Below are 15,484 nucleotides of genomic sequence, written 5' to 3' on the forward strand. Positions count from 1 at the left end.
TCCCAAGCAGTAGGAAAGTAGCTTCTCTCACCATTTTTGGCAACCCTGGTCAGCGGCTTGGTTCCCGAGAAGACCTCAGCCAGCTCCGTCATCCTCTCGATGCCCTCAGTCTTGTAGGTATTCCACTTGTCCTCCTTCTCAGCCAACATCTTCTTGAACATCTTTTTTTTTTTAGCGAGAAGGTGTAAACCAAGAAAACACAGAAATGATAACGGTGATAGTAGTAATGACAATAGTAATGAGATTGTTCAAAACGCAAGTGAAAATACTTCTTTAAAAAATAACGATAATCTGCAGTATCTTTTACAATAAAGAAATCATGGAAATGATCACAGTCAGTGGCGGATCCAGGGGAGCGCACCGGGCATGCGCCCCCTTTATTTCTTTTTTCTCAAACAAAAGAAATTAAAAAGAAAAAATGGGGGAGCACCGCACCCCCCCCCCCCCCACATTTCTGGATCCACCCCTGACGGTGACAGTATTGACAACAATAATCATTATACAATGTATTACTCAAGCCACCAGTGGTAATAATCAATAGTGATAATTTACAACATTACAATAATGAAACACTAGCAACGTTAGGAGTACAATGTTTATCTTTCATGTTGTTCCCCTTCTAATGGGACATCGGGTCCCATGCATAAAAGGATGCAATCACAGATGGTGACACAACATCTGTTCCTCCGACATTTGCCCCAGTCTTATTTTCTCCAAGGACTTAGGGTTAGGGTTGTGATAGGGTGTTATGTTTACTTTGATGTGAGGATTACGATTGGGGCTAAGGTTAGGCTTGTGGGTAGAATTTATGCTTGGATTAGCATGCAGATATTTCATGGGAGCAATTGCCACAGGAGCAAATGTTGTAGAACCATCAAAGATACATGTACTTGTAAGTATTTACAAAAAAATAAAATAAAAGAACTTTAAACATAAGCCAGGTGTCAGCCAATCATAACTGAGTATTTACAGATATTTGTTTGATCCCAATTTTCATGCAAAAAGGGAATTGGTGATACAGGTCTCTGTCTCCTGACCCGGAAGTGAAAGTGACTTTTACCTCCTTGAGCTTGAACTCCAGCTGGGCGGTGTTTAGGAGGCACTCAAACATCTTCTGGGGGCTGTACTTGCCCTCCTGGACCAGCTGCTCCCTCATCTGCCGCACCTTCTTGTTGTGGTCCCATGCTGCCAGGGCGGGGCAAGGAGAAACAACAAGGGTATGTTGGAGGAGACACAACAGAATAACATATACTAGCATCACGGAATCATGGCTCCTACAGGGCCCCATTTCAAAGAAGATGCCACGTTGGAATAGCAATTCTTGCAAGAATGCCAACTTCTTGTAGCAACAGCCAATCAGGAAGCCGGTTTCTTGTTATTACCATGACACTTGACATTGCAGCAAGAGTAACTACCATGTCAACTTTTTGTGAAATGGGAGCCTGGTACATTGTAGATACAGTCATACAATGAAAGTGAATATTCCTGCCTGTGTACATCACATTCAAGTGAGATCTTTCAGGTTATTATTTCCACACATGATTTTGACCAAACCTGCATTTAAGTAATACTGTGTGCAATTAAAACTTCCATAACTTTTTTTTCCTGTTGTCTAATTTCACTTAACTCTTTTTGTGCCATGGTGTACACCCGCTGTGTGCCAAATTATTATGAGACAGCAATGTAGTCATGCTTTGGGAAAACTCTCTGTTTTTCAAATCTGTGTAGCTTTTATAGGTTTGTATTACCATGGACACATAATAAGCAAAGCTGTAGAGAAAATGCCAAGCTTGGCTTTGATGTAGATTATATGACAAATCTTTGATCGTTTTTTTTTCAAATGACTAGTAGGTACACTATTGAAGAGGCATAATGTTTGCACACAAAAAAAGTGATAGAAACTAATAATTCACTCTCAAATTCAGTAGGGAACACTGCTTGATAGTCAATCACCACATAAAATGCGAGCTACAAATGTACATGTACATGTGACAGGAATGGAAGTGTGAGAAACGCTTTCATTGTATTGTGACATTTGGGTGATTTATTAATCGGTTTGGGCGGGATTGTGCACATACATGTATAATACAGCTAAAGTTTTTGCTGTTTTTCACTCAAAAGTCAACTTGTTTTGTCGATGGACATCTTGTTGCTAGTAGCTCTGGCCACTAAGGGGCAAGAGGGAAGGGGGGGGGGGTGGTGAGAGGGAGGTGGAACCACTCACGTCCTTCTGCCGAGTGGAGCATGAGCCAGCGAATGGTGACGTTGCACTCCCGCAGGCAGTTCATCAGCTTGGGGATGTTGTCGAGGACGTACTCCTCCGTCAGGTTGCCTTCCGTCAGGTAGTGCTTGGTCATCTGCACCAGCTGCTCCAGCCGCTTGTTGTGCCTTATTGCCTGCCAGAGAGAGGTTGTGAATCACAGTAACATAATGACCTTTCTCCATTACTTGAGCTCAAGACCTCTGACCTCGGTCATGTGATAAGATAATGAAGGGAAGTTGCAGCTGGTAAAAACTCGTATTTCCAGGCTGCAGTGAAAAAAGTTCTTAAGAATTTGGTTTTAAACACTCTTTGTAGAATCACCTCTTGCATTCTGAACTCAAACACCTAATCATTCTATTCACCCATGTTTACTGTGACTGCTTAGAAAGAAGCTCTATGAGGCTATATGAAGTTTTTCAGGATGCTGTGTTACAAAGTGCACATATACATTACCATCAAAAGTTCTGGACTAATAGCGACTTTGGAACATATCATATGACCTTAACAATTGATTTAACTGACCATGCTAGAGCAGCAAAGGGAAGTACAATGTATGATCAGTGGCCCATTGACTGGTTGCAACTTAGATCATACAAGGAAGGTATGCAACATGCATTCAATTGAAAGTTTTGTTCCATTTTAAACTGCAACTGCAACATGCGATGAGCAATGACTCAAAACGCAGTGGTTATATTTGAGGACATACTTACACTTGACTTTGAGAGTTGCAATCAATATTGTAACTTTTCTTGCAATTAAGCCCCTTATTCCACACATCAAATCATAAGTGATATTGCCCCACATATCTTGGACTCGCATATTTTTTTTTTATTTTGAGGGGGGGGGGAGTCTCTTGCATAAAACAACAACAACAACAACCCTCCCAGGGGCGGATCCAGGGAGGACCGCAACTGGCGCACGTCCCCCCTTTATTTTTTGTTGAAACAAAAGAAATAAAAGAAAAAAATGGGGGGAGGGGTGCCTGCGCCCCCCCTTTAATTTTGTAAACGCGCCCCCTCTTTACGAAATTCCTGGATCCGCCCCTGCCTCCCCCCCAAAAAAAAAAAAAAATAATAATAAGTAAAACTACACATGCACAAAACACAAACAGTACTTCAATGTGCAAAGAAACCTACTTACTGTATGAATACAACTACCATCTGTCCTTTTGGGTTTTTTTCCTTACCAATTCCTTGATGTTGTTTAGGTCCAGAGTGTTATTGAGGGCTGTCTTGGCTGCCTTGTATGGATCCCAGGCATCCGCCAGGTTTACCACGATGCCCATGTAGACAGTGATGACCTGCAAAGGAGACAGAGCTATTGTTTGCACAAGTGTGTCTAACGTACAGGAACTGATGGTCATTTGAGGGGCAAAATGACGTAAGTATGTTCTGATGCATTTCAGTTGAAGGCTCTGAAGTAATACTATGTATTTTGATGATCTATTGATTATCATCATCACACCACCCTGGTCATTGTCGTCATCATCATCATCATCTGAGATGAGATGATAGAGTATTTTTTACAAAGCTAGTCCTCATCCCTACTCAGACATATTCTAGTGCTGAAAAGCTGTCGTGGTTAGTGAATTCTAATTCTCTCTCACGGTGACAGCTGTTTGTTATGTTTTTGTTTGTTTCATTTGAGAAGTGGGAATCTGTTGTCCATTGAAATCAAAGCTGATCATTAAGCTTCAACTCATCCCCTCATCATCATCACCATCATCATTGTATCATCATCATCCTCACCATCATCATCATCATTGTCATCATCATCATCACTGCATCATCATCATCATCATCATCATCATCATCATCATCATCATCATCACCATCATCATTACTGTTACAATAATAAGTCATCATCATCTTCATCCTTGTCATCAGCCACATCCTAACCATCATCATCATCATCATCACCACCACCACCATCTTCCTCATCACCACCATGACCATTTGATCATCATCATCATCATCACCATCACCATCACCACAATAATCATCATCTTCGCCCTCACAGATGCCCTCCACTATTTCCAATACAAATGTAGATGCAATCCTCACCCAGTTGTCTGGGAAGTGCTTGTCCACGATCTCCCTCATCTTGGCCTGCTGGGAGTGAAGCGTGTCCGGGGAGAAGAAGAGAATCACGTAGAGCATTGCCGCCTGGGTGGAAAGGGCGGTGCTCCGGTGCTCCGGCAGGGGATAGGCCGAGATCTGTATAGTGGCAAAGAGTCAGGATAAATGCCAAGTGTTTGTTCGTGTGTTTCATTGATACATCTGAGAAGATAGTTGGATAGTCCATATCCAGCTGCAGGAGCTGGTCCAGTTGGGTGCAAGGCAGAACCAATTCACTGGGTTATGCATCCCGCTCTTTGCAATAAATCAAAGAAGCGGGATCTTTTATGTGCATGAGTTGTTACTCTCTCACACACAGGACCTCCATTTCTGTCCTATCCAAGGGACAGAGCGTTTTGCCTCTTACTAGAGGGGGTGGTATGATCACACCAAACATTGCTCGGTTAGATTTGTGAATTGAACCTAGGTCATTTGGATCTGGAGGCAGACAGGCTACCAACTGGGTTCCATGACATTTGTTCCTGTAACAGTTGCTCCCACAAAATATCTGAACGCTAGTCAAAACAAATTCTACCCTCAAGAATAACCCTAACCGTGATCCTAATCCTCACATCAAACTAAACCTAAAACCCTAACACAACCCTAACCCTAAGGTCCTCGGAGAAGGCAATACCGGAGCAATTGCCTCAGCAGCAAATGTTGTGTCATCATCAACAGAGCCAAATCATCAGTGGTAGCAAATGCAGTGCAATTCTATCTCCATAAACATCACATGTTGGAATCATTCACGAGTCTCCTTGATGTGATATTATGTGTGACAGAAATGATCAGGACCTTTAATCTTCTTATCAGGTGTTGCCAGTTTAGAATCTGTTACAACCTTTGCAATTGATAGGTTCCTGGAAATTCTGCAATTGAAGCAGGCAATGCATGAACACCAACAGTTTCAAATCAAAGATAGTTGTTGTACTCTACATTATTCGCCTTTACACAACCAATGAAAAACTGAAATTAACTATAATATAAAGATACAGATTAAGACACAAAAATATGGTTTCTTGGATTTGGTTAGTTAGATATTACTGAAGCATTTTATGCCCATTCTTCACTTACCTGATTATAGATGTCATCTGAGCGTAGGCGGCCAATGACCATCTCTATGAATGTTTTGCTAATGGGAATGCGTCTGTTTCAAGTCAGAAAACACACAGAGAGATAGAAATAAAAAATGGTTGGAAAATGGGCATCGACAGAATTACATGCTGATGGAATGCTGATGGATGGGACGTGGATAGACTTGAATAGACAAAGACAGACAGACATATAGATAGAAAAACAGAACGAGAGCTATCTATTTCTTGTCACATTTTGGGAAAAGATACCCATTCCTACCTGCTTCGGCGTCAATAACCTCAAATAACCAGGAATATCCTTTATTTTTTACGCAACATAGCACAAGATTGAAGAGTTTTAGAATAGAAATCTATCCAGTCACATACAAGAACATGGTAGCATCATCTACATTAAAGGCATAATTTACCATTTGCAGATGAAACAAAAACCCAGCTTTAATGCTTCAAAATAGTTCTAAAATGTGAGTTAGTGATATAAACAACCAATGTAAAAATTTGAATCGGCATAATTAATGTTAAGTATTATTAAATATACAAAATGTGAACAATAGTTACAATAAAAATGTTTCTAGATTAAACCTTCTACAGTTATGGTTTATTGAAATGAATAGTGATATCTCCTTATACGTATTTTAGGCTTTATTGCAAAATTTTTACATGGTAAGATGTTTTGTGATACAACTGACCTACACATATGCATCAGAAATGTGATATCTCAAATACTTTTTAAATCACTGCTCCCAAAGGTAAACTCTACCATTAAATCTATGACGGATTTGTGTCTCTGACACTCATGGTTGAAGTGATTCTTGTGACTTGGAATTAGTGTCCACACGGTCCACAAGCAAGGTTTATTTCAAGAATTGCATGGATATGAAAATGATAAAATCAAATACAGAGTTTGAGAAAGATTTCTCATTCAACTTAGTTTTACATTTCCCAAATTTAGCATAGTGAACAAGTATGGATGACCAATATCCTGAACGAAAGTAGCATGCATGTTGACTTTGATGGGGAAAAGACACGATTTGAAATTGATTATGTGACTAACTTGAAGTAGTCTTCGGGGTAGTTGGGTGGTCTCTTGGCCGTGGGCGACGGATGGTAGCCAGTACTCCTCAGCAGCTTGCATACGTCATCCATGTTTGAATCAACTGCCGCTCTTGAGGCACTAAATGTGGAGGAGGCAATGAAAAAAAAAAATTGTGAAGGTAAGTCTAGTTTAACCCTAAAACGGCCGGGGGGGTTTTGAATCAACTCCCCCTTGACATTTTCCACAACCATTCCAACATACAAAATTTTTGACTGCGCCGCTCACTGACTTTTTGCTTCAAAGTCTGGCACATCTTATGACACCATTTTCGTGAAAATCGGGCACAGCTATGACGCTGCACAACTTTTTATACATATTCGTCAGACCCAAAATGGCTCACAAACGAAATTTCAAATTCCTGAAATTCTTCTGTTGAGTATGTATGCCCATGATTTTTTATCATGGCTACTACTAAAACACTGATCAATTCAGTGCTCATTTACATCAATGTAGGGCAATTTTTCAATCAGTTGCAAGCATAATTTTGTGTACAAAGTCAATGCAAATGAGCTTTTCTTGCCATATTCAAATGGATATGATTATTTTATCATTAAAATACAAACATAACTAAATGCTCTTTTCTTTTTTTAATGGATAACCAGTTCAGATTCACACCCTTCATAGCACAGTTGGTCCTAGAATCAAATGCCATGTGTAATTATCAGTCCTGTGTTATCAGAAAGGTACCCAGTAGTCCTCTTTTTATTAGTAAAGTGCACAACAAACCACTGGTCCACGCTTTCTTTTCCATGACTGTAACAACCTTCTACAGGTTTTACAAGCTTCAAGAGCACCAAGTCTCATTAAACACGGTCACACTGCGCTAAACTATGTATAGCTTATTTTTCAATAACTTTCAGAAGTTTGAGCATGTGGTCACACTACTGACAAAAGTATGCATATAATGCAGTTTGTGTGATGCAAAACTACTCATAGTTTCAAACTCCACACGAGCAAAAAATGTGCGTCCTTCTTGAATATCAAAATAGGCAAACATGTAACAGCAGGCAAAAAAACGTGCTCTGTGCGTAAACAACATAAAGTGGATCTAATCACATGACAAACTCCTCCAAGCATCAGCCGTGCCATGGTCAGATTACACAAAGCTATGTTTAGCTTTGTGAGATGTGAGAACCTTCCCAAGTGCAAGCAGGCAGTTTCGCTAGAAACTTGACAGGCACTTCTCAGGAAGTTTGCAGTCACACTGCCCAAACTATTAAAGCGAAGCAAAATACCGGGTGGTGAAACTATGCATACATAGTTTTGCAGAGCGTTACAACAGCTATTGTCATCATTGGGATTTTCCAGCAATAGGTGAGTGTGAACGCACCTGTATCTGTGATAGGAGACGAGCATCCTCTCCCGAACCCTGCCTTCAATTCTCATATCAACAACAAGCAGCATGCAGCCATAGAGGTAGAGCGCTTCACACTGAAAAATAAAAGAGGTCAAAATCGTCAATATTTGAGTATGATGGCAAAATGCAGGGTGTTTTCAAATTATCGTTCTAGTGCTTAGATTCCTCACTGATGTACATTTGTATTCCTAAACAAAATTACAAATAAGAACTTAACCTTCAACATTCACGAAAGCTATGAGTAGAATACAAGTTGTATCATTGAACATACACTGTTTGCAATGATGCACTACCTAAAATGAACTCAAAAATAAATAAACACAAACATCTCAACATGGATAAACCTAGTACATATATGTATTCGCAAAGTTTTATCTGCAGATTGCTGCAAGTGCTGCATTTACAGCTCTAATTCTGCACAGGCATATTATTGTAAGTGGAAAGAACAGTACGAATAGAATTGTGAATTTTCCACCAATGTCAAATTTACAGGCACTTCTACTCACTGTGAAATACAATGTATCAACTGGCATGGAAAAAAAAAAGCTAACTACATGTAGGTTCTGAGTGGGTACGTATTCCACCATATCCCGGCAATTACCCCCTGAGGGCAATTGCCCCCCCCCCCCCCCCCCCCCCCCCCCCCCCCCCGAATACTGGTTAATGGTTAGGTAAGAGTAAAGATTAGGGTATGGGTTAGGTTTAGGGTGAGGAGTTTGGGTTAGGTCACGATTAGGTTCAAGATTAGGATTAGGGCCACGGGGAGGGTCCGAGGTAACTGCCCAGGGGGTAATTGCACTTGACCCGTATTCCACAAATAGAGCAATCAGTCATCTGTTCTTTCACCCTCTCCTCCTCCTTCCTTTTCCTTTTCATCTTTGTCTTCATCTTCATTTCATCTTCATCCTCTTCACTCTCTTCTCCATCATATTACCTTCCTCCTTCATCATATTCATATCATCTTCCTCCTTCTTTGCCATCGTCTTCAAATACGTTTAACCCGTTGAGGACGAGTCCCGAGTATACTCGGGCAGGTGTCTATGGGAAATGCATGTTGTAGCAAAATCAGCTGGTCCTCAATGGGTTAAAAGAAGACATCTACATGGAGGGCACTAAAACTCACCATGAGTTGTTTGCCATCTTCATTCAGTAATACCGTCTCAAGGGTCTGCTGGATGAACACTCCTTCATCCAATTCCTCAAGAAATCTGCAGAAATGGAAGCAAGAAGTTAAAGGGCAATGTCTGCATGCTTGGAAAAGACTTCAGATAAAATCTGACACAATGATTTCTGAAACATTCCACAGTACCTTTCGAATGGAGCCTTTTGGTTACATACACCATGTGGTACTGGATGGCAACGAATGGGATACCACGGAATGTTGGCCCCAATGAGTGCAGTATTCCCTGGTATTCCACAAACTAAAGCCATCAAATACAATTATTATCTATAAAATTGTCTAGGGAAGGCACAGTGTAAAAAAAATTCTGTACTTCTACTAGACTTTGAAGCCAATACTATAGTTACTAAAGTGCACTAAAGTTAAATACATTGCACATTGAACTGATGAAGTAATGTACCCAGTATTATGGGAGATGAGAAAAGGAAAAAAAAAACATGTAATGAAAACAATATGAATTGCAATTTTGTTATAATTCAAATATTGCTACACTTCATCTAGGAAAGAAACAGTTTGATCATTGATTACATGCACTGGAACATTTTCAGCACTCAGCACATCAAATAATCTTTGATTGTCTACTCTTGCTCTCTCCAAAGCGAAGCCCACAGGAAAAAAATTAATAAAAACCACACACACACACACACACACACACACACACACACACACACACACACACACACAAAGAAAAAAAAACCAGAGTTTGTAGTTACTGGGAAGTTGAAATGCATGGGAGATACTACAACACCTTTACTCCTTGGCATAATCTCTTACTACTCTGATTATTTGTTGTTTTTTTATTTCTGGTTCTCTGAATGTGTTAATTTTTCCTTGTAGTTGTTGGTTTTTTTTTTAATTCTTTTTATTGACTGATTGATTTGCATATACCTGTTGAGGTCCATGACATATTTGTGGATGCTCTCAAAGGCGAGGTAGAAGCGGCGGAGGATCTCCATGTGGTTCTCCCTGAACATCTCATCCAGGTCTTGCAGCTCCTGTCAAATTAAGTACATATGGTAGCACGGATTCAGAAAACTTAACCATTTCATACATCAGATCACGTGATAGTCATTAAAGAACGGGTAATCCTGATATCTCATTGGTTGAGAGTGGTATGTTGATTTTTTATGGCCACATGCTGCCTCAGTGACAACAGCCACTGCACTGTAAACATGTATGTTTTCATGCACCTGTAGGAAGAGTTCGCGCACTAAGCAAGCGTTTGCGCACTCATTAACCATGCATTCATACATAAATTTGTCCAGTAGCTAAAAGCACGCATCCAGTAAATTTTGTCCAGTTGAAAAAAAAAAGAAAAAAAAAAGATGCCATCTATGGCAAGCCACAAGGAAATGCATCCAGTACATTTGCCATCAAGTTACATGATAAAAAGAATGGATTTCTGGCAAAAAAATTGTCCCCATTTATAAGTTTATAAAACAGATGATGCACAAGTTTTTCATGCATCAGTAGTAATAGTGTGCATGCGGTAACTATGTAATTTAGCCTAAACCCAAGTGCTTGGCTTTGCCTTGTCTCATGGGAGAAGCACTCCATAATGACCTTATGCACACAATTCCTGAAGCACTCAGACCTGGGCATCATTTGTATACCATTTAAGGGCTAGAATTACAGTACTTTTAACAAAAAATAGGGAATTTCAGTTTAAATTACTTCATGCAGCAATATAAATAGAGGAAGGTCTCTTGAGATTTGGCCATGCTGATGATAGGGATGCATGAGAGTCTTGTTTGTTTTATATTATTATCGATTTTACATTGTTCAAGCTATTGAATGCTTAAAGATAATCATGCTCACAAAAGAGTGTTTCTGTCACCTGTGTTGTAGTATCAATGAATGCATACGGTAATTCTTTTGACTGCTAAATAGACAAAACTGTCTTGAGCAGTATGTAAATTGGGGTGGGGTAGGGGGTAGGGGAGGAAAATGTAGTTTTATGCAAGATTTCAGTCTCATTTTCTTATTGTATTCTTCGAAATGAGTTACAGTATATCTTGTTTTGTATATTCACACATGCGTGTCAAATGTACATCAAAAATGAAATTGAAATTAAAGAAGGTACATGTAGGAAAAATAATTAATAATGAGATAGTAATTTAATGAGCTGAGGCAAATATAAAGTTGCTAGTGTGCTTACCGGCCTGGAGTCAATGCGATGGTCATAGTAATCAAATGACTTGAAATAGGAGAAATCAAATAGAATGTCTCCATATTTCATCTGATCATGCTTATTGTCCAGACGGAACACTGGCGGCACAAAGACAGACAAGCGTAGCAGTTCAGCTATGATGGCGTTCCCTCGTGACACAAGCTTTAGTATGGTCTGGCCACACTGATTGTTTTCTGCCAAAAAGTCAGCCATTTTCTGGATGGAAAACGAGAGCAACAATTCATAACTAAATAATGATAACAAATTTTGACCTGCTAAATACATTACCGGTACTATACAATAGATCATAATACTTAGTTGATCCTAGTGGGTTCAAAGGTTTCTGGCACTTAAATAAATATTTTGTGTCCACATATAGATACATGTATTGTATCTTAATTTCCACATTGTAATTGTTGTCTATAATAGGCCCTATACAAGTGTATGATGTCTCTGATGTTGCATTTATTGCTGATAAAACTGCAGACACTGATCAAAGTCAATATCTTACAAACTATGTTTTATATCTAAAAACATGTCAGATTTTATTCAGACTAATGAAATTATGAAGTTGCAATGATTGATATTCATCTTAAATTTTGACAACCATCTTAAACTTAAAGTCTACCCATGAATGATACTGGAAAATAACTTGACTCAGCTCAAGGGTGTTAATTACAATGGTGTAGACTGTCTTTAATCTAATTCTGTTAATAATCAGCTGTTCATGAGAAATTAAAATGTAGGCCCTAAATTCTAATATCTAAAGTTTACAAGTTACAACAAATAATTAAATTTACGGCAATTGTGCACTTTACGGCCCTATATTATCGGTGCGAGATTTTACCCTAATCGAGCAGTGCGGGCGAATTCGAGTACCTATCAGGCACCGCGGGTCGACAGTGGGTCTTCCGGCACTGTACTGTGTACATGTGTGTGAGATTTCGCGTTGGGATGCATGCAGTGTGTGTGGATGACAGAGGTTCTAACCTCTTTGGTGTGGATGTGTCAACGTGCGTTGTGCGTAATAAAAGCTCTTACGGTACGCCACATGGTTGCTCTAACGCCCTTCCCCGTGCGGCGCGGCGTGATCGAGTGCGAGCAGACCCTAGACAAACAGGGTGCTGTGCATTGGCACACAACGGAACACAACGAGTGGTAAACTTCCGTGCTTCAATCATGATTTTAAATGAATGAATTTTGCGTTATATCTTAAGCAGGAAATCGCTAATTAACCTATTGCAGAGAACATATGTCCACTCGTGGCCTCGGTGAAATTATTCTGCGAAATGATAATAAAAAAACCAAAATCTTACCCCGATTCATCAGTCTGTTAGTGTTAATTCCGTCTACACAGTTACCGTTTAACGAGCCTTACCAGACGCTGTGCTAAGTGTGTATAGCTACCGATTTACGGGCAGCCACTACATGGACACATACACACACACACAAGCCTCGCCCGTGTGGTTGGTTTGTGCGATTTGTGATGGGGTCGGATCGGGATGGATGGGGATGAAGAGGCATGAAAATATTCACGTAACTGTTGTGGCGAGCTGGCGCGAGCTAGGAGTAGGATGTTCAAAAATTGAATCTTTTATCACAGACTACTGCCAACTTTCTCACACTTTGCGCCATGATCATGGCAATTTTCTGCGATGGAATATGTAATAATGTACAGCTCGATAATCCTGCAGCGGAGCGAGCAAAGGAACGCGAAATCACGTTTGCACAGTGTTCGATGCATCAGCTAGCTCTGCAGAAGAGCAGTGAGTGAGGCATGAGGCGGGCTTTTAGTGACCTTATCACTTGTCAAACGGCGGTCCATGAAGCAAGAGAAGCTCACCAGCTGATCAGTGCGTGGTGGTTCATGGGATATCACCCTGGCATACGGCGAATGAGGTACCGATAATATAGGGCCGTAAAGCAAAGTGCACAATTGCCAAATTTACAAGATGTGCACTGCACCACTGCTGCAAGAGGTGGAATCTAACGTTAAATTTACAGCAGATCTACACTCTAGCTAGGCCTACTACAGAAAGGTAAACAAAAGACTAACAATATCATCAGTCTGAATAAGTGTTCAGTCTGTGTCTGTCGGACTAGTCTAGTCTAGAGGGTCTAGCTGTGCTGATAGTCTGTGATAATGTTACTCATAATCATTTTTTATTTATTTATTTATTTTTTTTTTGGCCCGTGGCCTGTGCGTTGAGTTTATAATTATCAAGAGCCACTTCAAGCTTTACACCACTCGCAATTCAACGAGTGGGACTGAACTACAAACGACTTCCAGGTTACGCCCCCGCAAACTGACATGCCTAAAACTTATTCAGATATCTTCTTATTTGATCAAAAATGAGTGAATTTTGCCAAAGAGGCAAAAGGTACTCACAGCTAATAATCGGACGTTCTTCTAACTCTCCAAAAGACACCTCGGTAGACAAATTCTGCGAAAGACAAAGACTATCTCCTAAGTCTCCAGGGTGCAGCCATTTTGGGTCATGTGAAGACAAATCACCGATAAATCGATCATCTCTGTTCTGCAACGATCGATTCAATCATGAGATGCTTCAAGTTCAACTTTCCCTCCTCTCTTTCCTCTTTCTTGTTCATGTTCTTGCTCTCCTCCTCCCACTCTTCCTCATCTTCTTCTTAATCCTTCTTCTTATTGAACTCTTCTTCTTCTTCTTCTTCTTCTTCTTCTTCTTCTTCTTCTTCTTCTTCTTCTTCTTCTTCTTCTTCTTCTTCTTCTTCAATTCTTCTTCTTCTTCTTCTTCTTCTTCTTCTTCTTCTTTATAAGCTCTTCCTTCTTGTTCCTCTTCAACTTCTTCACCTTCTTCTCCTCATTTCCATCTTCTCCTGATCCATGTTTTTTAATTCGATCCCTTAGATGAACAATAATGCTCTGAACGTAATCAAGAGCAGCTGAAATGCAAACAATATTCGCATGTATGTGTAGATGAATACGTGTCTTTTTTTATATAGTGTTTGGGTGTTGCATGTAGGTGTATAATAGGACAGTATCTTAATTGGGTATTGCGGGAACTCAACGGAAACGTTAGAATGTATAGGCCTAAGCATCACGTGTGTTTATTGTTTACATAGAAGGGAAAGAGAAATTTCGCAAATTAATAGCACGAAAGCAATCATTAACTTTTCTCAGAAATAACACCAAATATTGGAGGTCTAATGGACTTTGAGATCACTCACTCTATACATACCGCATCTTCATGGGCGTCACCAGGGGGGGTGCGTTGGGTGCGAACGCACCCCCCTTCAGATCCTTAAAAAAAAAAAAAAAAAAAAAAAAAAAAAAAAAAAAAAAAAAAAAATCAGTCTGCGAGCGACCTCAACGCCGGACGCTAAATAATTACTCTTTTCTATTTTTTTTTTTTTTAATATTTTGCACCAGGGACACACACACACACACACACACAAAAAAAAAAAAAAATCAATTCGCACCCCTGGTTCTGGCAGCACTGATTTTATACATATCTATTAGTATTCTACAGTGTTTACTATTTATCGACCGTACTGTACATCCCTACGATACCGAGCACTTATACACGTTTGCATGTACGTGTGCTACTTATAGTAGGGTCTATGTACATTACTTCTGACCAATCCATATTGCCAGCCCAAGAGCGAGCCTTAGCCTCATTAAAAAAAGATGAAAAAAATGGAGGGGCAAGCATATTATTTTGCCCGTCCCCCCCCCCCTCCATAATTCCAGAGACGAGAAGATTTTCTTATCTTTTTTTTTTTGGACCGAAAAACAAAGTTACCCCCATAAAATATTGGAGGGGCAAGCATATTCTAATTTTGCCCCCCCCCCCATAATTAATAATTCCCGAAATGAGAAATTTTCGTGCTTTTGAAATAAAACAAAAATGTTGCCCCCATAAAAATATTGGAAGGCAAGCGCACCATTTGCCCCACCCCACATGATCATAATTCCCGCGATGAAAAGATTGTCTTGCTTTTTTGTTAGAATTTAAGAAATCTGTCCAATTATTTCACCCAAAAGCAGTGGCGTAACTACGGGGGGGGGGGGGGGGGGGGGTGCGCCCCCTCATAATCCGCTGGTCAAAAAAAAAAGACTTATACCGAAATAGTAATTCAAGTGTTAGTAAACTGCTTTTGAATGAAAGGGTGATCAAGAAATAAGATATTTTTCTATGATTTCTTTTAACCATAATTAGATAGGTATATA

At 39.9% G+C, this 15,484-nt stretch overlaps 1 protein-coding gene across 1 annotated transcript in view; it reads right to left on the reverse strand.

Annotated features, from left to right (window-relative positions):
- Window positions 1-13,775, reverse strand: part of LOC139716205 (WASH complex subunit 5-like) — a 69,121-nt gene extending 55,346 nt beyond the window's left edge. Inside the window, exons 1-12 of the mRNA XM_071627770.1 lie at window positions 13,664-13,775; window positions 11,263-11,490; window positions 9,993-10,099; window positions 9,048-9,132; window positions 7,898-7,998; window positions 6,526-6,645; window positions 5,455-5,527; window positions 4,327-4,479; window positions 3,450-3,563; window positions 2,225-2,396; window positions 1,061-1,185; window positions 32-161 (exon numbers count right to left, since the gene is read on the reverse strand). Coding sequence (XP_071483871.1) covers window positions 32-161; window positions 1,061-1,185; window positions 2,225-2,396; window positions 3,450-3,563; window positions 4,327-4,479; window positions 5,455-5,527; window positions 6,526-6,645; window positions 7,898-7,998; window positions 9,048-9,132; window positions 9,993-10,099; window positions 11,263-11,487 — 1,405 coding nt within the window. The 5' untranslated portion in view covers window positions 11,488-11,490; window positions 13,664-13,775. The remainder of the gene's footprint in view (window positions 1-31; window positions 162-1,060; window positions 1,186-2,224; window positions 2,397-3,449; window positions 3,564-4,326; window positions 4,480-5,454; window positions 5,528-6,525; window positions 6,646-7,897; window positions 7,999-9,047; window positions 9,133-9,992; window positions 10,100-11,262; window positions 11,491-13,663) is intronic.
- Between the last annotated feature and the right edge of the window lie 1,709 nt (window positions 13,776-15,484).

The sequence above is a fragment of the Diadema antillarum genome, unplaced genomic scaffold (genome assembly GCF_040938485.1).
Source record: "Diadema antillarum isolate AM-2024a unplaced genomic scaffold, OU_Dant_1.0 scf00000006, whole genome shotgun sequence".
Classification (NCBI taxonomy): Eukaryota; Metazoa; Echinodermata; class Echinoidea; order Diadematoida; family Diadematidae; genus Diadema; species Diadema antillarum.